At 53.1% G+C, this 27,979-nt stretch overlaps 1 protein-coding gene across 3 annotated transcripts; it reads left to right on the top strand.

Annotated features, from left to right (window-relative positions):
• The first annotated feature begins 22 nt into the window (after nt 1-22).
• On the top strand, nt 23-25,797 carry coro1ca (coronin, actin binding protein, 1Ca). 3 transcript variants are annotated; one of them, XM_084694525.1, is made up of 11 exons: nt 23-458; nt 10,428-10,627; nt 18,581-18,703; nt 20,224-20,353; nt 20,674-20,855; nt 20,965-21,084; nt 21,407-21,511; nt 21,701-21,846; nt 22,225-22,282; nt 22,544-22,783; nt 23,306-25,797. In XM_084694525.1, the coding sequence occupies exons 1-11, from the start codon at nt 386-388 to the stop codon at nt 23,423-23,425; spliced, it is 1,497 nt and encodes a 498-aa protein (XP_084550651.1). In that variant the 5' UTR covers nt 23-385; the 3' UTR covers nt 23,426-25,797. The 3 variants fall into 3 exon arrangements, with proteins under 3 accessions (XP_084550651.1, XP_084550652.1, XP_084550653.1); XM_084694526.1 differs by lacking the exon at nt 23-458 and adding an exon at nt 1,159-1,315; XM_084694527.1 differs by lacking the exon at nt 23-458 and adding an exon at nt 6,696-7,004.
• Nucleotides 25,798-27,979: the final 2,182 nt, after the last annotated feature.

Raw genomic sequence — 27,979 nt, 5'->3', positions numbered from 1 at the left:
TCCTCCCGAGGTACCGGGCATTCCAGCCGTCGAGACGGAGGAAGGCCGCGTTTCAGAAGCTGCCAAAGCGTTTTCGTCGGAAGAGAGCGTGCCAAAAGTGGAGACCCGAGACAAAGACCAGAACCGGCTGGGGTCTCGCTGCGGGACAGCGAGCGCAGGGAACAGCACGGCGGGCCAGCCCGCACAGAGGCAGGGAGGAGGGAGCGAAGACGAGGCCTCGGAGGGGGACAGGCCCCAGGGCGCGGCCAAACCCAGGCCTGTCTCCGAGCTCATAAAAGAGACCATTCAGCTGCACGAGAAGCTCACACAGCATGACTGCCCGAAGCCCGCGGAGGCCAAGACAGATGGGCCCGCGGAGGCGGCCCTGTCCGCTAAGGTGGCACTGATGAAAGCTGCTTTCGATTCACAGCAGAAATCCCCTGACAAGAGCCTGGAGAGGAAACCGTCTGTGAGAAAAGGTAAGGCCTCGGTTACGAGTTACACATCTAGAAATATGTACCGCGACTTAAAACATTTTGAGAGAGAAAAAAAAAGAAGCCCCGATGCTCTGAGGGCATCTGGGTGGAAGTCAATGCCTGAGAGACAAAAGGTATTTCAGAACGATCCTTTGATCTATAGGTCTAAAGGATTTGTCTTGACTTACGTTCAAGTGATTTATCACAATCCGCTTTGATCCAGCTCTTATCAAGTGGGGCCATAGCTTGGGTTTGATGCAACACAGCTGCTTGTCAAGATGAATGGTCTGGTCCACTCTGCATGTGGATTTGTGATATGGCGCCCCCTTGTGGCTATCAGTAGAATGCTAAATGCAATAACTATTAGTGTATTTGTTAAACTTATTCAGATAAATGGTTGATTAATGCGATGCAGTCTATTCTTCAGTTAAAGACGTTTGTTAATGGCTGACCTGACCAGACCTCCATGAAACAGAATAATTGATCATAAATAGTTTGATTGATATAACAGTCTGCTCTATTTAAATTATTTATACACATTAAATCCCTCTCCACGTAAATAGACTATCATTTTGGAAGCTTGTGGGTCGCTTTTCCTTTCCTATGCTCCCAATGATTGGTGGCCTTGGCTGCTATTCAGTCATAGCTGTTCTCGATCTGTTCCAAACATCCCCGGCCAGGGACAGAGGCGGGGATAAGGGAGGGTGTTGGGTCCATTCTGTGTTGCAGCGGCACTGTCAGTGAAAAAGAGCACTAGCGAGTGTTCAGCGGCTCTAGCTGAGTGGAATCAATTGGATACACGTCGGCCTGTTTTTATTTTAGATTCTGCTGTCAGGAATATCTTTAAGTTGATCTGTAAGGTAAGACTTGACAATGGATCCGATTGTACTGTTTGCTTACACATAGCTTTTCCCGGCAATCTAGGGCGTGTGACTTGAATAGTCAACTGCACTAGCTAGCTAGCTTTAGCTAGCACTGATCAGACGGGACCTAAAGGAAATACCTCGCGGAAACTTGAAAGTGTGTAACCCTAGCTACAGACAAGTTTGTAACTTTGTTCGTTAGTAAATGCTGGTAGCAGCCGGTGTCTGCTAGTTTATTTAAAGGATTGGTGACAGGTTTTGATCAAGTAATTCAACGTTCACCGTCTAAGCTTCAAAAGTGTTCCGCCGCTCCTCTCGCGGGTAGTCGACCAGTTCAGCCGCTGTGTGGGTAGGGCAGTGGAGGCGGCAGCGTCACCGTATACCGATCAGAGCTCGCGCTAGTTGCACTCGGTTCCGTGACTCTTTGGAGGAGATGGTGATATCGTCTGGTGATTTGGGTACACGAATGCAGTTGAGATTGGGATAGGACGAACTCGTTTTCGATTCAGGGTGGCAGTTGCCGTGATTATAACCTAAGTTAGCTAACTAGCTACTGTTGTGTTACGTCAAAAACAATTATGATTGTGGTTATGAGGGAAACTCTCAAATACACCCATTTTCTCCTTTGAGTCCAGAGGGATTTCTCCCTTGGTAAAACTTCTTTGTGAAGAAAAGCATTGAAATGAGGGTGTGAATGGAATTCCTTGACAAGCGCATATTGTTCATAAGTCGTCTCGACTCTCAACAACTCCCGTAGTTATTCTTGTAAAGATGTTATGATCAGAAGTGTGTTTCGTTTAAACATGCAGATCGAGGGGACGGAGAGAAGAGAATGGTGAAGGGAAGCTAATTCGCATTCATAGTCGCTACTCTTCCTAAACCGGAGGTGATGGTTGGTCAACGTTAGTAATGAAATCCTTTGACACCTGCTCGGCTACATACCCTATGGATTCATTAAAATGTTACAGTTTAGCAATAAATTATAAAAAAAGATGTATTTTCACCTATGGAGACCGATTATTTATAATATTGTCATTATAGTTATTGTTAAAGGGATGATTCGGTTGAGTTATGGTCCTTTTCCAGTAGAAGGCTACTTTCAGCTTGAGTATTATTGTGAGTTGGCATTCGGAATTCCCTTTTCTCTACTGGTGTGACCAGGTCATAGCTGTCAGACTGTCTGGGCAAATGTCATCGCCGCGGTCATGTTTAGGCTTGTTGTCCAGACACATCAAGCTCCGGTGGCGAGCACGAGCAGGGCCCTCGTGCTGCTTTCGTTTCCCCGCTGAGGAGCCCGGTCTTGAGCTCGTGAGCTCTGCAGGGAGGAAGTGGGTCAGACTGCGAGGGGAGATTAAGCGCGAGATACAAGGAAGTGTTGGCAAAATGATGTCTGTGGATACGAGAGGGAGAAAGTGTGTGTGTTGGGGGAGGGGGGGGGGTGTTAGGGACATGATGGGGGGGAGGCGGGTGTTATAGACTGAAAAACAACTGAACAGAAATGAAAGGTATACTTTCAGCTCGTATATCTGAGTGGTTTACGGCATAGCAGCTTCTTCACGTGTCTAACATTTTTGAGATTGTGTCGGGTCCTGTCAGTGCCCCTGGTGTTATTTTAGCCCACATCTTAAGTCTAACGAGAAGATGTAGACTCTACTGTAGATAGATCATCTGTAAAGATTCTGACGACAAGTTGACAGGAAAGTCTTCAGTGATTGAGTGCAGACTCATAATTGTTTCTGTAGTTTGCCAGTCCAAAAATAATGTATTCCTGTTTTCCTCGAGCAGGTGGGGATAAATCGTAAATTGTTGCATCTGCCTTGTTATTCTCTGTTGTAGGCTAACAGGTATTTAAACAGTGTGTAATGGGATTATTTTACTCAATTTTTGTAATGATTCACAGTCCTGCATTGGGATCACACGCTCACACACGTTATAGACACATGGGAAATAAACGTTATGATTAAAAATGTATCCGATCCACCCTGATTAAATGCAGAGCAAGATGGATTATGCCTTTCCTAAAATAGGATCTCATTGTTTGATTCGGCCGTCAGCCAGAGTCCAGCTAACCCAGTCAGAGAGGGTTATAGTCTACGTCTTTCTGAAACGACTCTATGTTGTAATGGACTTGTTTTCTCCCCCCTGCTTTGCCTCGCGTGTTGTCAAACCGGCTCGGGTGCCTTGGTAACACCGCAGCGCTGGCCTACTTGATTTCCTCATCCCCGTTTTTTGGTTCCCACCCACGACTGACAACATCTGGTGAAGTGAAGCCTAGGCTGGAGTTCCAGAGGGGGGGGGCGTTTCATAACCCAGGGGGAGCGTTGTGTCAGAGTCTGCGGGAATGTTTTTGAAGCCCGACTGAAACACCCACGGTGGTTTTCGGGGGTTATTGTTCAACGTGCGTGGCTGAATTAGCAGTTGTTGCGCTGTGAGAGTGATCGACACAAGCTGTTGCTTCTTGTTTTGGTGGAGGCCATCGATTCCTGTGCTCTCAGCGGTTTAAAATACGATATCTTGGCCCCCTTAAAGCCTGTCTTAATATATGTAGCTTTATAGGATCTCAGTAGTTGCCTCTTCAACATCCTGGATGTGCTTGTGCATGGTGAGTTTAGCGCTCCAGACTGGAGCAACCCCTCTTGGTGAGATAACCCTCCCCCTGTTGGAGAGACAGCCCTCCCCCTGTTGGAGAGACAGCCCTCCCTCTCTTGGAGAGACAGCCCTCCCTCTCTTGGAGAGACAGCCCTCCCCCTGTTGGAGAGACAGCCCTCCCCCTGTTGGAGAGACAGCCCTCCCTCTCTTGGAGAGACAGCCCTCCCTCTCTTGGAGAGACAGCCCTCCCCCTGTTGGAGAGACAGCCCTCCCCCTGTTGGAGAGACAGCCCTCCCCCTCTTGGAGAGGCAGCCAGATTGATGATTAACCTGCCTGTACTCCAGTAGGGTGTGTGTGTGTGTGTGTGAGTGAGTGATTGAGAGAGAGAGAAGCAGTTATAGTAACATATCCTGATGTACCTGTTTCGAAACCAGGTGAAATATCCAGACTCTCCCTACTTTATCTATGTTTGGTTGTGTGTTGATGGCTAGAGCTGTCAGATCCAGGTTTTGGTCTGAGGCAGAGACAGACTGAGGCAGAGACGGACTGAGGCAGAGACGGACTGAGGCAGAGACGGACTGAGGCAGAGACGGACTGAGGCAGAGACGGACTGAGGCAGAGACGGACTGAGGCAGAGACGGACTGAGGCAGAGACGGACTGAGGCAGAGACGGACTGAGGCAGAGACGGACTGAGGCAGAGACGGACTGAGGCAGAGACAGACTGAGGCAGAGACAGGCTTCAGTTGGTCAACTTCAGTCTCTGGTCCTTTCCACATGCTAAGCATGTGGAAATAAGGATGTAAGGATGCAGCATTAGGGCCAATGGCCTGCTCCACCCTGCTCCGCTCTCACCCTACCTTACCCTACCCCACCTCCACCCTGCTCCACCCTCACCCTACCTTACCCTACCCTACCCCACCTCCACCCTGCTCCACCCTCACCTTACCTTACCTAACCCTACCCCACCCTCACCCTGCTCCACACAGAACATGTGTTCACCCAGGGGCAGAGAAGGGAGGATAAACAGCACCTTATCTCATTGTTGGGAAAGGCGCTGGAATGCCAACTGGATTCTGGTTACAATGGTCGTCCGCAGCCTTGGTTACAGGAAGAGGATTAGGTGGTGTGTCTGTGTGCGCCTGGTGACAAAGGCTGAGGACTGCCTGTGTGTGGAGGGATCTGAGGCGACAGTAGAGGGCTGAAGGCCCGGGGGCGTGTGTGTGTGTGTGTGTGTGGGAGGACGGGAGTGTGTGTGTGTGTGTGTGTGTGTGTGGGAGGACGGGAGTGTGTGTGTGTGGGGGGGGGGGGCAGTGGGAGGCTCACATGGTAGAGAGGGCACCTCATAGGCTGAGGCCTCACCATGCTGGCTTGGGTTCAAATCATCCCCGGCCCTGTGCTGCACGTCTTCCTGTCAGGCTAACTGTGACTGTCCACTACAGCATAAAGATGCAGAACATACATTATTTTTTTTGTTTTTTATTTTTAGGATGCATAAATATATCCATGTATGGCTGGGTTTGAAGGCTGAAGTGGAAAGGGAGACAGAGAGAGACAGAGAGAGACAGAGAGACAGACAGAGACAGACAGAGACAGACAGACAGAGACAGACAGAGAGAGACAGACAGGGAGAGACAGACAGGGAGAGACAGACAGGGAGAGACAGACAGGGAGAGACAGACAGGGAGAGACAGACAGGGAGAGAGAGAGAGAGAGAGAGAGAGAGAGAGAGAGAGAGAGAGAGAGAGAGAGAGAGAGAGAGAGAGAGAGAGAGAGAGAGAGAGAGAGAGAGAGAGAGAGAGAGAGAGAGAGAGAGAGAGAGAGAGAGAGAGAGAGAGAGAGAGAGAGAGAGAGAGAGAGAGAGAGAGAGAGAGAGAGAGAGAGAGAGAGAGAGAGAGAGAGAGAGAGAGAGAGAGAGAGAGAGAGAGAGAGAGAGAGAGAGAGAGAGAGAGAGAGAGAGAGAGAGAGAGAGAGAAGGTTCTTGGTGCAGCTGCTAGTTCTGGTTTTCTCTCGTTTCCCCCACAGTTATCTTTGTAACTGTTCAGTCCCCAGTCTTATGTCAGAGCAGAACAATGTTCCCTGGCTGAATGCAAGACAGCACTACAGCTGTGTTAGAGGCAGGACAGAGGAGGCCTTCAACCTCCAGCAGGAGATAGTTCCCCTCTCCTCAGGCAGCTGTGTGGCGGGCAGGGTCAGTTTGGACATGCTCAGCAGGCGTGCAGGTCCAGACCTGACCTGATGCAGCAGGCTTGCTAACAGAGTTAGCGTGACTGAAGAACCCACCCTTGTCTTGATACCATGAAGGGAACAGTAGTGCTGACTGGATGTTTAGGCCACGCAGAACCGCACAGAGACCCATTCAATGTTGACCGCGGTGGTGAAAAACACCCCCCCCCCCCCCCCCCCCCCCTCTCTCTTTTTCCCTTCTTCTTTCTTCTTCTGTCTCAGTGACGGGCGTCCGTTGTGTGTGGGGAGTTGTTGGAATGCAGAGAAGGATGCCCCAGCCTGTGTCACCCTGGTTCCATTTCCTGTGAGTCATTTCCTGTGGCAGCGAGGCAGGCTGGACCCACAGGGTCCTCCTCCTGTCTCTCCTCATCACCCTCGCCCCGCCACCGTCGCCCTGGAGACGGGCAGGTGGACCCCCCTCCCCCTGCGATCTGATTGGTCCGTCTGTGCGGCCTGTCTGTCTGGATTAAGGGTGGGCCGAGTGAAGCATGTGACCCAGGAGAAGGGTCGTCGGGGGTAACGCTCGCCCTGGGGAGTGCCGCTGAATGGCTGGGATTCATGTTGGTGGAGCTGGTTAGATCCATAGCCTGGCCAAGCGAAGGTTATACTAGACTGGGCTGAACTATGCTAAAATAGGCTAGGCTGGGATATGCTAAACAATTCTAGATTAGGCTGGACTATTCTATGCAAGGCTAAGCTATGCTAGGTTCCTGCCATGGAGAAACGCTTCATAGTTGCGTCAGTAAGCAGGTCCAGGTGTGGGGGAAGACGCGTTCCTTCAGATGAGCAGCTGGGCTGCAGGGGGAAGCTAGCAGGAAGCTAGCAGGAAGCTAGCAGAGCGCCGAGGAGGATACAGGAAGTGAGCAGCAGGAAGTGAGTAACTTCCTCCTGGAGGTCGACAGACGCCAGACGAGGTTGGACGAGCGGGCGTGTGACAGGGGCCTACCTGTAGGGATGAGGCACTAGGAGGGATGATGAGCTGAGGTGTTGGTGTGTTTGTGTCTGGAGAACTCGGTTAATGGTTTGTTCAGCTCATCTCAGCAGCTCATCCTAGAACTCCCATTCTTTTGGGTGCGACTGAGCCAGACAGCCAGACCTATGTGCCTAGTCATGGTTACACTTGATGTTCCAGAGACCACAGGGGAAAATCTGTCTAGTTTCCACTGCAGATTGAACAAAGAGAAACCTGTTCACACACTTTGGCAACTGAGAACCTTTGCTGGTTCTTATAAAACCAACTGTAACCCTGTTTTCACAGGTATCTTTTGGCCAATTTGTTATTTTGATAGTTTTCTCTCTGGTCTCATATCAGCACGTTGGTCTCCACCTTTTCGTACACATTTAACAAAACAGACAACTTCCGTATGTCCAGCCTCAATAACTGGCTCTTAAACCAATGTTCCTTTTTTTAGATTCCAAAAGCAAGATGGGTTGAGGTCATGTTTGCACAAGAGCGTGTGAGCTTGTGTTTCACTTCACAGGATTCTAACCTCTGTAATTGTAGGCGTGTCATTGGTCGTTTTCCCTCAATTGTAGGTAATGCGTAAAAACAAACCATTCTGACACGGGCACCAAGACTTCATGAACTTAAAAGGCTTCATTTGTTATGTTTTCGGTTACTCTGGCTGTACCTTCTCTCTCAAACGCAAAATGTTTTTTTTTTTAAATGCATTCTTGGGCTGGTATTTTAATGGTGTTGCTAGGCAGCCGGTCTGTCTTTGTAAACAGGGCCTGAGGAGAGACCGGGTCTTGGTCCCGCCCGCCTCCCTGGCTCCTCCCCCCTCCCCGGCTCCTCCCCGGCTCCTCCCCCCCTCCCTGACTCCTCCCCTGGTGGACCAGAAGCAGCAGGGCTGGGAGCACTGCTGCTGGTCACCCTGCTACACAGGAGCTGGCTGACATCAGCACTGAGCATGAAAGTCCACCTCACTCTTCTCTTTATCTCCTCTCTCTCTCTCTTTCTATCCCTCTATCTCACTCTTTTCTATCTCACTCTTTCTCTCTCTATCTCACTGTCTCTCTCTATCTCACTCTTTCTCTCTCTCTGCTTGCCTTTCTCTTTTTCAGTTTTTCTCTCTATCTCTTCTCTTTGCGTCTTTTCCCTCCAAATGGCTGTCGTGACCCCGCGTTGACCCCTGGCGAGGGATCCCGAACCCAGAGCCAACCTTCGCCGCTCCTGCCAGGGCCCAGAGAGGGGTCATGCAGGGGTCATGCAGCATGCAGACCTGCCTGGAGCGAACGTGCCAGGCGATGGAAGAGATCCCTCCCTCCCTCCCTCTCCTTCCCCCCTCCAGAGATGGAACCCCTTCCTCCAGGACACCCCTCAGTGCCCTCTGACAGCTGATGTCTGCCTCTGCCTGAACACTGTCTGGGAGCGGGCTGCAATCAGCCCGTCATCCAGCCCCCCGCGCTGTCACACAGCCAGGGGGTCCTGCTCACCTCAGTCATCCCCATTCGAACAGGAGCACCACAGCTTGTGGTGGCTGGAAGCTCCTCCGCTGTCTGGGGCTTCTCTGCACCCCGCTTTCCCCGCACAGCCAGGCGCTCCTTTGAGAACTCAGCGTGAGAACTAAGGTCACGGAGAGGTCAACCTGAAGGAGTGCGTCTGTGTCGGTTAGTTTGGACTCTGGGGCGTTAGAACTTGCAGAGGAAACGGGGGGGGTTTATTTAAGGAAGCTCTAGTGGAGCGGCTCTGTTGCAGAGCGGCTCTGCGGTAGTTCTTCCACTCTGAGGAAGGTGGGCTAACATCCTGAGGGGCTCTCAGTCCTGAACACAGAGCTCTGCTTGTTGACGAGTCTGGATCCCATGATCGCACTCTCTGCGAGGACCAACACATTTTCCGTCGACGGACACGGAATGAAGAATGTTCGAGGGTCGGCGCTGGGTTCACCGCTGGAGGATCTGACTTCCTGTCGTCTTTCGGAGGCAGGAAGGTGGTGTTCTGCCGGAGCGTCTGTAGGCGTGCAGGCTGCTGGTGGGATGTGCAGTGTCACCCAGGCTGGAGGGGGAAAGTGCAAGAAGGGCTTGGCTCCACAGAGACATGGCTTAATCTATGACACACACACACACACACACCCACTGCTAGCCAGGGACCCTGGACCCGACCCAGGGCCTTATCTGTCTTGGTCACAGTGCCACACATTTCCACAGGAAAAACTTCCTGTAGATCTGGTGACAGTCCTGTGGGAACACACATACACACACACACACACACACACACACTTCTTAATGCACCTTTGCTGCTGGCTCGTGTGTATTCAAGCTCACCCCTCGCCACGGTTCCTCCTGGGCCCTAAAGAGTCACGGGTTTGATTGATGACGTTGTTTGGAATTTGTCTCGACGAAACCTACGGCCTTGTTTGTGTCTTGAGTTTGGCTGTGTGCCCTCACATGCTGGTCTGTAGGTTGAAGCCAAAGCTCTGGAATTAGATTTTGGAGAGGAATGTGTGTTCAGGTCCACACACAGTATCTTTAATGTGTACTGCAGGCTGGGGGGACATAGGGTTCAAAGAGCCAGTTTCTCCACGGAAGAACCCAGGCAGCAGTGAGGATAGTCCTCGCTGCTCATTCAGCTGCTGTGAAGTGATTCCTGTTGGGTTCGCTGAGAGATGTCTGTTTTCCGTGTTGTCCATGGAGAATGTTTGTTGTGATCTCAACCTCGAATCCTAACTCTCTGCTTCTCCTTCTCTCTCCTCCCCTCTTCCTCCTTCTCTTCCCCTCTCTCCTCCTCCTTTCATCTTCTCTCACTTTCTCCTTCTCTTCTCCTTCCCTTCTCTCTCCCTGCTCCCCCCCTCTCTCTCTCCTCCTCCTCTCTCACCATCTCTCTCCCTCCTCTCTCCCTCCTCTCTCTCCCTCTCTCCCCTCCTCTCTCTCCCCCTTTCTCCCCCTCTCTCTCCCTCCTCTCTCCCTCCTCTCTCCCTCCTCTCTCCCCCTCTCTCTCCCCCTTTCTCCCCCTCTCTCTCCCTCCTCTCTCCCTCCTCTCTCCCCCTCTCTCTCCCCCTCTCTCCCCCTCTCTCTCCCTCCTCTCTCTCCTTCCCCCCTCCCCCCTCTCTCTCCCTCCTCTCTCTCCCTCCTCTCTCTCTCCCTCTCTCTCCCCTCCCCCCTCTCTCCCTCCTCTCTCTCCCCCTCCCCCCTCTCTCTCCCCTCTCTCCCCTCCCCCCTCTCTCTCCCCCTCTCTCCCCCTCCCCCCTCTCTCTCCCCCTCTCTCCCCTCCCCCCTCTCTCCCCCTCTCTCCCCTCTCCCCCTCTCTCTCTCTCCCCTCCCCCTCTTCCCCCTCTCTCTCCCCCTCCCCTCCTCCAGACATGTTCAGGCGAGTGGTGAGACAGAGCAAGTTCCGTCATGTCTTCGGCCAGGCGGTGAAGAACGACCAGTGCTATGACGACATCCGCGTCTCCCGGGTCACATGGGACAGCTCCTTCTGCGCCGTCAACCCCAAGTTCGTTGCCATCATCATCGAGGCCAGCGGGGGCGGAGCCTTCCTGGTCCTGCCTCTCCACAAGGTGAGGGGCAGAGCTTATGACACATTTCCTGTTTGGACTCGCTGAGTCGACACTGCGGAGGCTGTGCCAGTTGAAAGTGTAAAAAAATAAATATATATATATATATATATATTTTGTAAGCTTTGTTGGACAGTTGCTGTTTGTAAGTTAAGTGTGATGGGAAAGGCAGGGAGAGAGAGAGGGAAAGACATGCAGGAAAGTTCTGTCTGAACTGTGTATAGCTTAGTGGTTAGCGCATTTGATTGCGGATCCAGAGGTTACAGGTTTGAAAACGCCCTGTACGTCACTGTGGACATCTGCTGAATTCATTATTATTATCATACTCAGCTTGGAGCATTGTAAATCATCCTTTTATTTTTGAAATATTCTTCTCTTAAAGGTGGTTTAAAGCATCCCTCAGCCCCAGGATCGTGTCTCCTCAGGGGGACAGATGCTGAACACTGACCCTCTGCTCTGTGGCTGTCGCTAGCCCTCGTAAGAGGATCATATTACCCACCAAGGTTTTTAGAGGGGAAATATCCTGTAATGTGCGTCAGACATCTTGAGAGAAGCAGAGTGATGTCAGAGGGGATTTGGAGAGGTACCTCCTGAACCACACCTGTCAGTACCCCCCTCCTGGGCCCTGTAGGGCCCTTCCCGGGGGGCTACAGCTGAGGCTTGTCTCACCTCCACCCTGTTCAACAGCAGGGCAGTCTCCTCAGCTGACTGCAGTGGAACACTTCTTTTGCATACAGTAAATGTATTTGCATTTCTGATTTCCCAGCAAGCAGGTCAGTGCATGAGAGCGGGAGCAGACCCAGTCAGTGAAGGGCTGTTCCACACGGCAGCAGGCTAGCGTACAGAACCAGACCGCATATGCTCCCCCAGGCAGCTCCCCTCCTGCGCTGGGCCATATAAGGGTCTTGGGAGCCGTGCGGGCGCTCAGTTTCGCCCGGGGCTTGGAGAGAGACTGCTTTTACAGAGTGTTTGGTTGTAAACAAGGCGGTTGTATAAATAATGACTCTTCTTAGCCCCTCCCCCCTGCGTCGTTATTGGGTTCATTAGAGTTTGGGGAGGGGCAGGCACTGCGGGGGCCAATGGGGGCCCAGGAAGGAGAGTCTGGAGGAGAGGGGATTCTAGTCAGGGCTGCTCCTGGTCCTGGTCGGTACAGTCCAGAGCTCCCAGAGCCAGTGGGAGACCCCCTGTGGTGTCCTCCTCCCTCTTTCTGTTTCTCTCTGTCTCTCTCTCCTCCTCCCTCTCTCTGTTTCTCTCTGTCTCTCTCTCCTCCTCCCTCTCTCTGTTTCTCTCCCCTCTCTGTGATGTGCTGTGTTAGAGTACAGTCAGGGTGTGCAGTAAGGACAAAGTCTGCCTTTTCTACTGCATTGAATTGAATTGAATTGAAGAGAGAGAGAGAGAGAGAGAGAGAGAGAGAGAGAGAGAGAGAGAGAGAGAGAGAGAGAGAGAGAGAGAGAGAGAGAGAGAGAGAGAGAGAGAGAGAGAGAGAGAGAGAGAGAGAGAGAGAGAGAGAGAGAGAGAGAGAGAGAGAGAGAGAGAGAGAGAGAGAGAGAGAGAGAGAGAGAGAGAGAGAGAGAGAGAGAGAGAGAGAGAGAGAGAGAGAGAGAGAGAGAGAGAGAGAGAGAGAGAGAGAGAGATGTGTGTACGTGCAGAGCAGAGGGCAGTTTCCTCGAGAGGTCTTTCAAAAAGCTCTGTTGTATTCAGATCGGCCCACACTCTCCATCTATCTACACTGTCCATCAACAGGGCATTGAAACTCTTAAGTAAGAGTTCATATCATTCCAGAGGGCTTGTTTGTGTCCTGAAAGCTCTGGCTTGTTGACTGCTGTTAGCGCGTCGCGGCTGAATGACACCGCAGCGTAATCTGGCAGGTCCATCTGTCCTGGTCCCTGTGTCAGCTGACGGCTCCGGTCTGCCTACGTCACAGGCGGTCTGCCTACGTCACAGGCGGTCTGCCTACGTCACAGGCGGTCTGCCTACGTCACAGGCGGTCTGCCTACGTCACAAGCGGTCTGCCTACGTCACAGGCCGTCTGCCTACGTCACAGGCGGTCTGCCTACGTCACAGGCGGTCTGCCTACGTCACAGGCCGTCTGCCTCCGTCACAGGCCGTCTGCCTACGTCACAGGCGGTCTGCCTACGTTACAGGCCGTCTGCCTACGTCACAGGCGGTCTGCCTACGTCACAGGCGGTCTGCCTACGTCACAGACGGTCTGCCTCCGTCACAGGCGGGCTCTGCTTTCACCCACGGCTTTTCAAGCGACGACTGCGAAACACGGGCAAATCCGAGAGCCCGTCTTTAGATTACATTGCGGTTTATTGATTGGTTGGGTTTTTGCAGGAGGGTTATGCCTGATGAACTTGACGCTCCTGTTGTTTCTTCTGCAAGGTCACCCCCCCCCACATCCCCCTCCTGCGCAGCCTGTGTGAGGGTGCATGTGGCGGGCTGGTCCATTTGCCCCTGGCCCAGGGGGGGGGCAGCCAGCTGCTAGGGGCCTTTGTCCCCCTCGTCAGCATCAGCCCTGGGGGGGCTATGGAGAGGGGGGGGGGTGAAGTAATATGTAGTGTTATGTACAAGCACCAAGTGCAATGGGTAAAAGAAAAAGTACACAAAAAGTACAAAACAAGCTCATTCTCACACACATACACACACACACACACACACACACACACAGAATCAGAAGGGGTGTCCCCCCTGTCTTCCAGCAGTCTGTCCTCCAGCAGCCTGTCCTCCAGCAGCCTGTCCTCCAGCAGCCTGTCCTCCAGCAGCCTGTCTTCCAGCAGCCTGTCCTCCAGCAGTCTGTCTTCCAGCAGCCTGTCTTCCAGCAGCCTGTCCTCCAGCAGTCTGTCCTTCAGCAGTCTGTCTTCCAGCAGCCTGTCCTCCAGCAGCCTGTCCTCCAGCAGTCTGTCCTCCAGCAGTCTGTCCTCCAGCAGTCTGTCCTCCAGCAGCCTGTCCTCCAGCAGCCTGTCTTCCAGCAGCCTGTCTTCCAGCAGCCTGTCTTCCAGCAGCCTGTCCTCCAGCAGTCTGTCATCCAGCAGTCTGTCCTCCAGGCTCTGCTCTGGATCCTCTGCCCCAGCCTGAGCCCTGCTGACTACAGATCTTACCTTATATGGTCATGCACTGCTCCCTGCAGGACTGCCTTCCTCCAGTACTTCCTCTCTGCCTCGCCATTGGCTCCTGGCGGTTGACACTGCAGTGTGGATTCCGGAACTGGAGTGGAGCAGTGTGAGAGACTGACGGGAGAGGAGGAGGGATCTCTGAAGTGCTGAAACAGACGTCTGTCGATCCGTCTGAACTTTGTGTCTGAGGGACGTCCTTCCTCCAGGACACACAGACAGGCAGACAGGCAGACAGACAGGCAGACAGACAGACAGGCAGACAGACAGACAGGCAGACAGGCAGACAGACAGACAGGCAGACAGACAGACAGGCAGACAGGCAGACAGGCAGACAGACAGACAGGCAGACAGGCAGACAGACAGACAGGCAGACAGGCAGACAGGCAAGCAGACAGGCAGACAGGCAGACAGGCAGACAGACAGACAGACAGACAGACAGGCAGACAGACAGACAGACAGGCAGACAAACAGGCAGACTTCTCCAACAGTCACTGTTCATATCAGCTGTGATGCCCAATCTGCCAGATCTAGCTAGCTACCTCCCACACAGCGCAGTCAGACTGGACTGCTGTGTGGCTGTACGCTGACACACACACACACACTGACACACACACACACACTGACACACACACACACACACACACTGACACACACACACTGACACACACACACACATACACACACTGACACACACACACACTGACACACACACACACACACACTGACACACACACACACACACACACACACTGACACACACACACACACAAAGGGAAGTGGAAATTTCCATCGAGCTCTGAAGGCCAGCATGCATGGACGACCCCTTCAATAGTGTGTGTGTGTGCGCAAGAATCACATGCTCAGTGGTATGGAGAGGAAGTGTGTGTGTGTCAGTGTGTGTGTGTGTGTGTCAGTGTGTGTGTGTGTGTGTCAGTGTGTGTGTGTCAGTGTGTGTGTCAGTGTGTGTGTGTGTGTCAGTGTGTGTGTGTGTGTGTGTGTGTGTGTGTGGAGGGCCCTGGGGCAGAGAGGGTTAACGCTCATGCCGTCCACATGTTGTCTCAGAAGGCTCGTTCGTCTCTCTCCGAACGATGAATGCCCTGTTTTTTTATGTTCACTTGTTGCTACGCAACAGGTATTCCTGTTTTCTTCGGTCATGCCCTGTACAGGAAGTCCGTCTGTTTTTACAGACTTTTTCAGATGCGGTGCGTCTCGGTTTCATCATCTGGGGGTGGGTGTGGTCTGATGTGACCTCCTGATTGGTCCTCTGTTTCTGGATCTGTCAGATTAGATATTGTCGTCTTGTCTCTCTGTCTACCTGTCTGTCTCTCTTCCTGCCTGTCTCTCTGTCTACCTGTCTGTCTACCTGTCTGTTTTTCTGCCTGTCTGTCTCTCTGCCTGTCTGTCTCTCTGCTTGCCTGACTGTCTCTGTCTGCCCGTCTCTCTGCTTGTCTCTCTGCCTGTCTGTCTCTTTGCTTGTGTCTCTGCCTGTCTCTCTGCTTGCCTGTCTGTCTCTCTGCTTGTCTCTGCCTGTCTGTCTCTCTGCTTGTCTCTGCCTGTCTGTCTCTCTGCTTGCCTGTCTGTCTCTCTGCTTGCCTGTCTGTCTCTCTACCTGTCTGTCCTTCATGTTTCTCACTCCCACTGTCTCTCCTATCAGGCTCCCCCAGGCTGGTTGTCTTGGAGACAGATCAGAGATTTGCTTGCTCTTCAAGCTCTGTCTATTTCAGGAGCTGGTTCCTGCTCCATGCACAGACAGGCCCGGGAGAGGACGGCACCAGAGACTCTGCCTTCACCTGCGCGCGTGTGTGTGTGCCTGTGTGTGTGTGTGTGTGTGTGGGTGTGTGTGTGTGTGTGTGTGTTGGACTCGAATTCTCCTCCTTTTATAAATCGTCGCGCTCGTAACCCCGCCCACCTCTGGTCACCCCCACACAGCCAGGCCCCGCCTCTCCAGCATGCCTCCAGGTGGTGACGTGGAGACTGATTGACAGGCGGGTAGTCATGACGATGATGGGATAGGGAAAGGGGAGAGGGAGGGCAGAGCTGCTGCCTTCAGGTTCACACCCCTCCCCAAGGGATGAGCACAAGCCCTGGGCATGTCTCTACAGGCCAGCCAGGTAGTCATGCTGTCAGCCAACCAGCCAGTCAAGTCTGCCTGTGGTGAAGTAGCTCAGCGAGCTGAAGGAGAGTGGCTCCGTGGCTCCAGAGCAGCTGGATCCCCGTCGTCAACGCTGCGCTCATGTTTCAGACGAGTCAGGGGACGAGCTTTGTTCTCCGTCTCCCACCAAAAGCTGCCTCAGCTGCCCGCGAGCTGCCTCGGTGAGGCAGGCCCTGCCCTGAAGATGTTTACACTGTTTGACTGTTTATTGGCAGCGCTAACCTCACTCTGCACAAGCATTCCTGCCTTATGTAGATAATCACGCCGCCCAGTCCTGTTTACTCACGCCGACGTGTCCTCTGGTGTGTTTGCGTCGGACGCTAGAGTTCCTAATTGTGCACAGCGCACACAAACACGGGTTAGCACCTCCGAGGGGCGCTGCGTTTGAAGACTTTGCTGCCTCCCTGGCCTCGTTAGTCACGGCGGGGCTGGAGGCCGAGGTGTGGAATGCCAGGAACGCTAGCCGCACTCTCCGGTGGACTGGCCAAGACTGCCTGTCCTGGGAACTCAGCTAGCCTAGCCTAGCTTAAGTGTTAGCGTAGCATTAGCTTAACCTATGCAATGTTTTGGCATGAGCTAGCCTATCCTGGCTAAGATGATAGTGTAGCGTTAGCGTACCGTGGCCAAGGTTTTAGCAAAGCATTCAGTTGGCTTTGCCAAACTTCCTAGCCAAGTATGCAGGCCTGCTGCTGTTTACCTTCATGTGACATCAAGGATCTGTGTGCAAACATTCATGTCTGGACATTATAAGAGTGATTTGATAAATAATGCAAGTGTACAGTCCAGCAACCTAGACCCCAGACCCAGACCCAGGCCCAGACCCCAGACCCAGGCCCAGACCCACATGTTTCCGATCTCACTGTGAAGCAGCCAGGCCTCTGGAGAACGCTGATGTCAGCAGGAAGTGACAGAGAGACAGAGGAGCCTCGTCTGTCTACGTGTCTGCTGGTTTCCAGTCTGTCTGGTTGGTTGGCTGCAATGTCCGCTTGGGGAACCACACACAGTCAGCAGAAACACACACACACACACACACACACACACACACACACAGTCCACAACCTCTCCACACTCTTGTTGTCCCTGGAAATAAACCTGCTGCACATCCCCATTCCTGCTGAACACCTGATGATACAGGGGGTTCACCAGCCAGACCGGAAAACACCACCTTCCTGCTTGTCTCCTGCCCCAGCCTGCATCCCACACACCTCTCCTCTTCCTCCTCGTCCACGTTTCTTTTTCCTCTTCCTGTTCCTGCCTCGCCTCCTCCTGTTCCTGCCTCGCCTTTTCCTGTTCCTTCCTCGCCTCCTCCTGTTCCTGCCTCGCCTTTTCCTGTTCCTGCCTCACCTGCCCCCCTGCTGATAGGCCTGCCTCTGTTTTCAGCCAGGCTGCTTCCAGTCGCTGTGCAGAGGCAGGGCAGTCGCTGGCCGGCAGACCGTGGCTTTGATCTGGGCTTGGAAGGCTGCCAACCCTGCCTCTCATTCCAGGTTTCTGGCTCTGGAGTTCTCTCTCTCTTCCTGCCTTGCATCCTGCCTCGCTCCTACCTCACTTCCTGCCTCGCTCCCTGCCTCTGTCCCCCGTTCTCTCCCTCCTTGTCTTGTCTCTGCTACAGAGCCCTCCCTCCCCTCCCAGGCCCCCATAGCAGCACCTGATAGCCTGCTGTTAGATGACGGTGTGTGCACAGGGCAGGGTGAGGTTTGGAACTTGTGATTCACACACTCACACACACATTCACTCACTCTCTCCCACACAAACACACACACACTGGACTTTGATTCATTGGGGTTGGAGCCGCCAGAACATACGTCATCACAGTTCTGGTCAGTTGGAACCCTGTAGCAGGAGCCCTGGGGAAGCAGGTGTCTGTGTGTTAGCACTGCTCATCACGACACACACACACAAGCTCTCCTCCTGTCGCCGTCTGGCCACGCCCTTCCCCGGGGAGTTGCTCAAGATTCGCTGGTCTGGTCTGCCAGAGAGCCGCGGCGAGGGCTGGGGTGGACGTGCCCGTCGTCATGGCTGGGTTGCCGGGCAACCACAGCTGTAGGTATTGTCCTCCGTCTCCATGACTCCTGCTGGTGAGTCACTCCTGGGTATCAGCTGCAGCGCAGACTGACGAGAGAGAGAGAGGACCGCCAGGAACACACACACCATCCCTCCACCTCCCTCCCTCATTGTCTCTCCACCCAGGAGGGTCAAAGGTCAAAATCAAATATGAAGCCGGTTGATTTGGCAGGAAACATTATTGTGTGCGTGTGCTGGCGTGTGTGTGTGTGTGTAGCTCTGGCCAAGTTATTTCTGGTCCTTTTGGCCTGGTTGCTGGATAAGGGCATTGCATAAGGGGCTCAGTAAAATAGTTTGATCCTGGGTGACATCATCGCGATGATGTCATCACCAAAACCCAGCATTTACTGTACGCATCGAGACGCAGGGCTTAACCAAATATGTTTTTACTCCAGAGATGAACGACAGGAAACATGTGTGAAAGCACGCTCTCTTTTCGTGTGTGTGGTGTCTTTTCATTTTTGGCTTCTTAACCTCTTGGTTTATTTAGGTATTTGGTGTCGCTCTCAGCCATGGGTCAGTACCTTGTTTCTGTGTGTTGTGATGTGTGTGTGTGTGTGTGTGTGTGTGTGTGTGTGGACCAGGCCGTGACTCACCCCATCCTTGTGTGTGTGTGTGTATCTACAGTCGGGCCGCATCGACAAGGCCTACCCCACGGTGTGCGGTCACACCGGACCTGTGCTGGACATCGACTGGTGCCCTCACAACGACCATGTGATCGCCAGCGGCTCAGAGGACTGTACTGTCATGGTGAGTAAAGAGACCTGCTGAGGACTGGCTCTCTCACACACACACACACACACACACACACACCTATCCGACCGGCGGCGCAGGGTGTCAGTGGCAGAAGGCTCAGGGTGTGACACCTTAGGGAGGGTCTGTAGGCTCATCAGATTAGACCTGTAGACATGCTGTAGAAATCTGCTCTGGAGAATGATTAAGCCTGTTCTGGGGCTGAGGTCACTAGCGTGGGACTTGATGCTGGCTGCTTCTCAGCATGGCCTTATTAGGCCAGGGAAGTCACAGTGATTAGACTGCATGCTCCTCTATAGCTTCCCCAGAGGTTCTCAACCACACACACACACACACACACTTCCCTCCAAATCACAGCTCCGCTCCGCTGTCTGTCAATAGGAGCTGTGTGTTTTTGCAGAAGTTGGCACTGTCAAAGGTTCCTCTCTCTCTCTCTCGGGCACACTAGATTAAGTTAGAGTAAAACACACACACACACGCTGTCAATGGGCCCTTTGAAGTCCTGTTTGCTTTGGATTCGGTGTCCCGATGACCTGTTTGTGTTACAGACACACTGTATACTGCCAGCATTGTGTTGCACAGGTAGAGAGAGATTAGCCTGGGTGAGGCCCAGCCTGGGTGAGGCCCAGCCCGGGTGAGGCCCAGCCTGCTGAAAGCCTTCCTTCACTCTGCCTGTCTGGGAGGGAGAACAGGGATGGTGGTAGATCTGGGTGAGGGCTGGGTGCCAGTGCTGTACTGTAAGACACTGTACCGCACGCCTGGTGGTAGATAGAGGACTGCTGCCCCCTACTGGCGCACTGTTGTAAGTGTAATACACTGAACAGTTGCAAGGTTCTTTCACCATTCGTAACCAGTACAAGAACCAGTACACAAAAATACCCTTGAAAATCCCGAGAGACCCATGTAAACCTATAATAATAATCACAGGGGGCCCCTCTTAATGTAGAGTCAGAATAATTCATAACATTGTGTTTTGCCTGTTAATGCCTGCCTTGCTGTGAAGAACACTATATGACAACGAGAATGTTGAATGTAAGAATGTAATGAGAATGTTGAATGTAAGAATGTAATGAGAATGTTGAATGTAACTGGCCTGTTTAACAGTACAGCTGGCCCCCGGCTTAGCTCCCCCCCCCCCCCCCCAGTTGAAATGCTCCCCTTGAGAGTGTCTGACGTGTGCTCCTGACCCCTGACCTTGAGAGTGTCTGACGTGTGCTCCTGACCCCTGACCCCTGACCCCTGACCTTGAGAGTGTCTGACGTGTGCTCCTGACCCCTGACCTTGAGAGTGTCTGACGTGTGCTCCTGACCCCTGACCTTGAGAGTGTCTGACGTGTGCTCCTGACCCCTGACCCCTGACCCCTGACCTTGAGAGTGTCTGACGTGTGCTCCTGACCCCTGACCTTGAGAGTGTCTGACGTGTGCTCCTGACCCCTGACCTTGAGAGTGTCTGACGTGTGCTCCTGACCCCTGACCCCTGACCCCTGACCCCTGACCCCTGACCCCTGACCCCTGCAGGTGTGGCAGATCCCGGAGAACGGCCTGACCACAGCGCTGGCGGAGCCCGTGGTGGTGCTGGAGGGCCACTCCAAGCGTGTGGGCATCATCACCTGGCACCCCACCGCCCGCAACGTGCTGCTCAGCGCTGGTGACGAGCCTCCGGACTCTCTCTCTGTCTCTCACACACACACACACACACACTCCGCTCTGTCTCAGTAATCCCCCTGTAAGAGATCACCTGCTGTGAGAGTGCGTCAGGGGGGCGGGCGGGGCGGGGGGAGAGAAGGGGAGGGGGGGAGGGTTTATACGCTGCGTCAGCGTCCATCTGTCCTCGTCTTCCTTGTCGGGTCATGTGACCAAGGAAAGCCCCAGCATGAGGCCTTTCACTGTTCAACCACCCTGACATGTAGCTTTGCAGATGTCCCTAACTGTGTGTGCGTGCGTGTGTGTGTGTGTGTGCGTCCCCAGGCTGTGACAACGTGATCATCGTGTGGAACGTGGGCACGGGCGAGGCCATGATCACGCTGGAGGACATGCACCCTGACGTGATCTTCAGCGCCTGCTGGAACCGCAACGGCAGCCTCATCTGCACCGCCTGCAAGGACAAGACCATCCGCGTCATCGACCCCCGCAAGGAGGAGCTGGTGGCGGTACGCTCCCCCCGCAACCAGCCCCCCGGAGCAGCTCCGACTGGCTGGTTGTCCTGGTGGTTCAACCTGTAGACGGTCAAGTGACCCTACTGTGGTTCTTGTGTTCCAGGAGAAGGAGAAGGCCCACGAGGGGGCGCGGCCCATGAGGGCCATCTTCATGGCGGACGGGAACGTCTTCACCACGGGCTTCAGCCGCATGAGCGAGAGGCAGCTGGCGCTCTGGAACCCGGTGGGTGACCTCTGACCTTTGACCCACCCCCGCCACACTGTCAACAGAGCTGTTAGGGTCTGGGGGACTAGCCTGTGTGGATGTTGATGTTCAAGGGGCTGGGGGACTAGCCTGTGTGGATGTTGATGTTCAAGGGGCTGGGGGACTAGCCTGTGTGGATGTTGATGTTCAAGGGGCTGGGGGACTAGCCTGTGTGGATGTTGATGTTCAAGGGGCTGGGTGTTGTTGAGGGGAAGAGCATTCGACCCAGAGGTCGCAGGTTCAAATCCCTCCCCCCTCAGTTGAATGCGTGCATGACGGTGTAACTATGTTGTGTTGACAGCAAAGCATGGACGAGGCGATCTCCGTCCACGAGATGGACACAAGCAACGGAGTTCTCCTGCCCTTCTACGACCCTGACACCAGCGTGGTATACCTCTGTGGAAAGGTAGGACTCCGAAGGAACCTCTGTCTGCCCCCAGGCCTGACCCATGACCCCTGAACCCAGACCCCCGAACCCTGACCCCTGGAACCCTGACCCCTGGAACCCTGACCAACGTGGTCAGGGAAACCATCAGGTCACCATATTGATGGATTTAACTTTGAAACGCACAAAATCTTCCTGTGTGTCTCCCAGGGCGACAGCAGCATCCGCTACTTTGAGATCACGGACGAGGCTCCGTTCGTGCACTACCTCAGCACCTTCACCACCAAGGAGCCCCAGAGGGGTATGGGCTTCATGCCCAAGAGAGGGCTGGACGTCAACAAGTGTGAGATTGCCAGGTAAGACCCCGGCCACGCCCACCTGCCCAGAGCCACGCCCACCTGCCCAGAGCCACGCCCACCTGGGTCAGGTGGAGCTCCGTGGTTAGACAGTTTGAATGCACATTGAGATCTTTCATATTTTTTGCTTTAGTTTCCCCCCCTGACGTCGCTTTGGATAAAAGATAGCAAGTAAATTCATCATATGACGGCACATTATCCCCAGCGGCGCTAATCAGTGATGTTGTGTCGGAGGTGGGTGGTGTTGGCTGGTAGTGTCCTGTAGGGGGCAGTGTGCGGCCGCGAGCAGCTGTGCGGCTGCACGTGTCTCTGCTGAGGAAGGGCAGCAGGCTGGTCGTTTTCTGAAGGAGAGCTCACGCTGGGTTCTCCTGTTTCCAGGTTCTACAAGCTGCACGAACGCAAGTGTGAGCCCATTATCATGACGGTGCCTAGGAAGGTGAGACAGGAACTCTATCTCTCTCCCCCTCTCTCTGTTTCTCTCCGTCTCTCTCTGTCTCTCTGTCTCAGTCTCTGTCTTTCTCTCTGTCTCTTTTCTTTCTCTCATGCTCTCTCTCTCTCTCTCTCTCTCTCTCTCTCTCTCTAACGAGACGCTGGGATCGCTGCTCCTGGGGTTTACAGGTTTTCGATTGAGCTGTTGTGAGTTTTCTTACGGTCCTTCCCCCCCCCCCGTCCATCTCCCCCTCCCCCCGTCCTTCAGAGCGACCTGTTCCAGGACGACCTGTACCCCGACACGGCCGGGCCCGACTGCGTCCTGGAGGCGGAGGAGTGGTTCGAGGGGAAGAACGGCGAGCCCATCCTCATCTCCCTGAGGAACGGCTACGTGCCAGGCAAGAACCGGGACCTGAAGGTGGTGAAGAAGAACGTTCTGGACAACAAGCTGAAGAACACCGAGAAGACCGGCCCGGCCCACAAGTCTGCCTCACCCACACCCTCTATCGTGAGTCCTGTCTGTCTGCATGTCTGTCTGCATGTCTGTCTGCATGTCTGTCTGCATGTCTGCATGTCTGTCTGTCTGTCTGGATCTGGGAGCTCCCAGGGTTAGATATCCCTGCTGTACTGTGGCTACGACTTCATAATGTGGTTTCTAGATGACCCCCTCCGCCCTACTCCTCCTCTTCTCCCCTCTTCCCCTACTCCTCCTCCTCTCCCCCCTTTCCCTCTCCCCTCCTCCCTGCTGCCCCGCCTGGCCCATCACACAGCCCCCAGAGCCCCTCACCCTCACCCTGCCCAGCCCTCACCCTGCCCAGCCCTCACCCTGCCCAGCTCTCACCCTGCCCTGCCCTCACCCTGCCCTGCCCTCACCCTGCCCTGCCCTCACCCTGCCCTCACCCTGCCCAGCCCTCACCCTGCCCAGCCCTCACCCTGCCCAGCCCTCACCCTGCCCAGCCCTCACCCTGCCCTGCCCTCACCCTGTAATCAGGCCTCTCACACTCCACCTTCTGTGTTCTGTGTCCCACAGAAACACGAAGCCAAGCTGGATGAGATCCTGAATGAAATCAAGTCCCTGAAAGACCTGGTCAGCAGTCAGGAGAAGAGGATTGTTCAGCTGGAGGAGCAGGTGTCCAAGATCGCCATTTAACCTCGCCCTCCTCCTCCCCCACCTCCCCTCCCCCACCTCCCTCTCCACCTATTCTACGATTCAGGACGATCTCTTGGCAGGCAGGTGGGCCGGACCCGTCACTGCCTATCACAATGACAGCGTTCCGTCTGAAGCCTGCCTAGCAACGGTTCCCTAGCAACATTCCGGATGAACTTTTTTTTTTTTCTCTCCCTCAGCTGCCCCCCCAAACCCTCTCCTGTACCACAGAGAGAGAAACATGGCAAACTGACCGTAAATATTCCAGAATTTTAATGAAAGAAAGGAGAATTTGTTTTAGTAAGTGAGTTATTAATTGTTAAGGTCTTACATTTTCCTTTTTTTTTTTTATCATGACCAAGACTATTTTGTTTCTGAACAGTTTCCATGTACTGTGTCGTATCCAAAAGTTGTTGTTTTTTTACGTAGGGTTCAGTATTCGGTCTCCTCAGAACCTTCTGTTGCCAAATGTTAGAGGAGCAGTTTACACATACTCCTTCACAGTATTTGTTTATTTACCTTCTCTTTTTTTTTTTTTTTTTTCAAATGAAAAATTCTTACAATAAGGGACCATGTGGGGGACTGTCAACAATCAACCAATAACTGTACAACAACCAGGAGATCTGCTGATTGACAACCAAATACTCAGTGACTAGGACATTCCTCCTAATGTAATTATTTTGGCTACCACGGTAACCGTATGGTATAGTTTTTTGCATCTGTACGTTTTGTGCGAACCTTCCCACTTTCCCCTCCCGCGTTCTGATTGGTTGCCAATGCGAGCAGCCGGCGAGCTTTGAACCCTCCTTGCTGCGTTTCCTCTTTGTGACATCATCCAACCATGACACCACCCTGCGTCATCTCCTCGCCATGGAAACGGTTAACGAGATATTTTAGTCAAGGCATTCATTCCTCTCAATACTGTTTGAAATAGCCTACTCTATATGCTTTTTGTTCTATCCTGCTCTTTCTCTTTATCTCTGCTTGTTCTACCTAAACAAACTTTTTCTCTCATTTGATACCCGATGTAACGTATCGTATCCATTCTTCACCTCTAGGAGCGAACAACTTGAATAACTTCAAGGAATTGCAGTCACCGTTGGTTTTGTGTTAGGGGACGGGGGATAGCGCTAGACTTTCTCAGCTTCATAGATTTAGTGACGGACGCGGTCATTCTGCACGCGATTGTAGCCCTCTTCAGCCTTAGCATCCCTGCAGACGCCGCGGTGTCGTTTACAGTTCCCGCCCTTTTGTGTGGCCTGGCCGTACCGACTGTGTGTGTCCGTGTGTCCTGCGCCTTGTGACACAGAAGGCCAGACAGCTCCACGTTGTGGACGCCTGACACAATATTATATGTTCTAGATTGTTCGTCCTCTCCCTGGTGTCCTCCTCGCGCCTGTTTGTTGAAATGGTTCTCCCTGAAATAGTTTTGTGTCGTCGCTGAGAAATAACCAAGGATTGTCCAAATGTTTGACATCGGTTTTAGGAGGTGTTGCCAACCGCTAAATGAGTTCTGTTGTCATAATGTCATGGTCCCTGGAGGGAGGGGTTTGTAATATGGTTGCGGTTTAATTCGTTGTTTGCCTTTTTTAAAGTTTGTGACCACTCAAGACACCAGGAAGTGCCATAGAGATGGGCACCGTAGAGATGGGCACCAGAGTGCTCAAGGCAGTGAGAGATATGCAGGTATGTGTGTGTGTGTGTGTGGCAGAGTCTAGATGGAAAGAAATGGGCTGCTGGAATTGTAAACTTGACTCTTCAGTGCTCAATATAGAAAGTGTAAGAAATGTTTGTCAGCAGGCGACAACCACCCCCCCCCCCCCCTCCTTCGCTCGGATGCAAGTATCCGGGAGGTTCAGCGTTAAGTGAGCGACTGGGTGACGGGGGGGTTATATAAGACATGTGGTGTGTGGAATATGAGTTAGTAGCTAATCAGAGGGACTCAGTAGGTTGCAGAAATGTGTTGTAGAAAGACAGAGAGATGTGTATGTGATGTTTGAAACAAAGACCTAGAAGTTGAAAGAGTTGTAAATAACATGACCTTTTTGTTTATTTTTGCTCCGTTTTGTTTTGTTTTTTTTTTGGGGGGGGGGGGAGTCTGAAATGAGTTTCTCTGGTAGTGGGTTTTACATGTTGTCCTGTTGTCTTCGTTCCCTGTCCTCGCTGCGATGTGTCATGAGAGAACAGCACCTTCACGCTATCCCAGGTATTACAAACACAAAGGACCATGAAGAGACGTGAATCACAGAAGAAATACAAACCAGGATTCAGCCTCTTGTGGAGGTCTGTTCAGCATTTCTGTTCATTCTTTTTGCTTCAAGTATCAAAATTCAATGATTATCAGAAAAATGAATAAAGAAATGGAAAAAAAGAAACCTGTATTGGCGTTCTGTTCATTGAAATCTGAATTTTCCAGAGTCCCGAAAAGGCCTCTGATCAAGCAACAACAACAAACAAACAAAATAACTACCGGTGATAATAATGAAATAGTGAAATGTCTAACTAAACCTGTTTTTATCAGGGGCTGATTCAGAGCTAAAAGCTGTCATATCATTACTAATATTCTCAATTTTATATAAGATCAAGAAAAAAACGAATCTATTCTGTGTCGTCATCACCCTCATATAGTTTGTTTCTCGTCAGTTAGAACGTTGCGTCAGGAGTTTGTGAGGCACCAGTGTGAAAGCCAGCACACTTCCTGTGTTCTCCACCAACCAGGACGTGCTGCCAGTCGCTCTGCAGACGAAGAGACAGTTGAACAGCCACCCTCTGATGTTCCTCTTATCCATTTAGGTGAGTGTTGTGTGGCATTGGCCTTGGACAGGGCCATCCAGGTACGGGGGTGTTTACGGTACGTGTTTTGAGTTTAGAGAGCTTGGATGAGAGCTCTCAGAGTGAGAGGTATTTCTGAGTGTGTGTGTGTGGTGTGTGGTTGTGACACAGATCACTACGATACCGCTCTCACTGAAGGCAGCCTTTATCTTTTATTAGTTTCTAAAGGCCAAACCTCCAAAAGTTTCAAGCCACTATATTTAAGAGTTAATGTTACTGAACTGTACAACAAGTGCACATATCTATATTTGAGTTTCATGAGTTTACAGTTCATGGGCGTCAACTGATCTGAGGAAGGAAGATGTTGACGTTTGTGCATGTTTTGAACTTCCAGACGGGCGGCCATGTTTTCCCCCGGCCTGAGAGACTGTCCTCCCTGGTGATCCTGCTGTGTGTGTACAGCAGGGTTGTCAACAGCCGTCTGCTGAGCCAGGGCCCGTCTGAGTCTGACACATCCTCACAGACCACTGGCTTTCTGTTCCTGTCACAACCCACCACCACCTCCACTTCCTTGGCCACCTCCCCTTCCAACTGCTCCTCCTCCTCCCCTTCCAACTGCTCCTCCCCCTCCCCCTCCAACTGCTCCTCCACTTCCCCTTCCAACTCCTCCTCCACCTCCCACTCCAACTCCTCCTCCACCTCCCACTCCAACTGCTCCTCCCCCTCCCACCCCAACTGCTCCTCCCCCTCCAACTGCTCCTCCCCCTCCAACTACTCCTCCCCCTCCCCTTCCAACTGCTCCTCCCCCTCCCCTTCCAACTGCTCCTCCTCCCCCTCCAACTGCTCCTCCCCCTCCCCTTCCAACTGCTCCTCCCCCTCCCCTTCCAACTGCTCCTCCCCCTCCAACTGCTCCTCCCCCTCCAACTGCTCCTCCTCCCCCTCCAACTGCTCCTCCTCCCCCTCCAACTGCTCCTCCCCCTCCCCTTCCAACTGCTCCTCCACCTCCCCCTCCAACTGCTCCTCCTCCCCCTCCAACTCCTCCTCCACCTCCCCTCCCAACTACACCTCCACCTCCCCTTCCAACTTCTCCACCCCCTCTTCCTCCTCCTCCACCTCCTCCTCCAGCACCTGGGCTACAGACAGGAGCACCCCAGGCAGGCTGAAGCCGGACCCCCTGGTTCCCAGCACAGAGACGTGGCCCACAGCGGCACAGGGGCAGGCTGTCTTCTGGCTGGTCACCATCACCCTGCTGGCCTGTCTCCTGGCCACCTCCGTCCTCCTCCTCCTCCTGCTCTCCAGGCTGCGGGCCCAGAGGTGCAGCTACAGGCGGATGTCTGAAGAGCTGCCAGGGACAGAGATGGTGTGCATGTCCAGCTTGATGAGCACCGGCGAGGACCGCCCTGATGCTCCTGACGTCTCCATCCCAGGGCGAGGGGCCTGTCCCTGGGACCGCGTCTCCCTGGAGACCTCCTCCACAGAGCTGGAGGAGGGCGTCTGAGCAGGGCGTGGGGGGCGGTTTCCAAATGTGGGTGCGATGGCTTTAAAAAAATAAAAATAAATTATAACTGAGGATGTGGCTGTCAAATGTGATTTTCGTAATTAAAAGTGTGGAGGGGCCTTGTCTTCACCATGCACCTGTTGGGGACAGGTGCGATGAGGAACAGAATGATCTGTGTCTCAGTGCCCATCCCTGGACTGCTGGACTTTGGGGAACTGGATTCTGTGTTTAAACTAGCAGTGAACCATAGGTACTGCGCTTATTTTTATGGGTTATAATTTCCTGAT

The sequence above is a fragment of the Hypomesus nipponensis genome, chromosome 28, assembly GCF_054491055.1.
Source record: "Hypomesus nipponensis isolate SF chromosome 28, ASM5449105v1, whole genome shotgun sequence".
Lineage (NCBI taxonomy): Eukaryota > Metazoa > Chordata > Actinopteri > Osmeriformes > Osmeridae > Hypomesus > Hypomesus nipponensis.
The sequence above is the reverse complement of the archived record's forward strand: the minus strand, read 5'-3'. Positions and strand labels throughout refer to the sequence as shown.

Bases quoted from the DNA above. Each gene is read 5' to 3' on its own strand.
- coro1ca (XM_084694525.1), top strand. From the start codon at position 386: ATGAAAGCTGCTTTCGATTCACAGCAGAAATCCCCTGACAAGAGCCTG. The intron at 18,704-20,223 runs GTGAGTAAAGAG...TGACCCCTGCAG, and splicing joins CAGAGGACTGTACTGTCATG to GTGTGGCAGATCCCGGAGAA. The intron at 21,847-22,224 runs GTAAGACCCCGG...TCCTGTTTCCAG, and splicing joins AACAAGTGTGAGATTGCCAG to GTTCTACAAGCTGCACGAAC.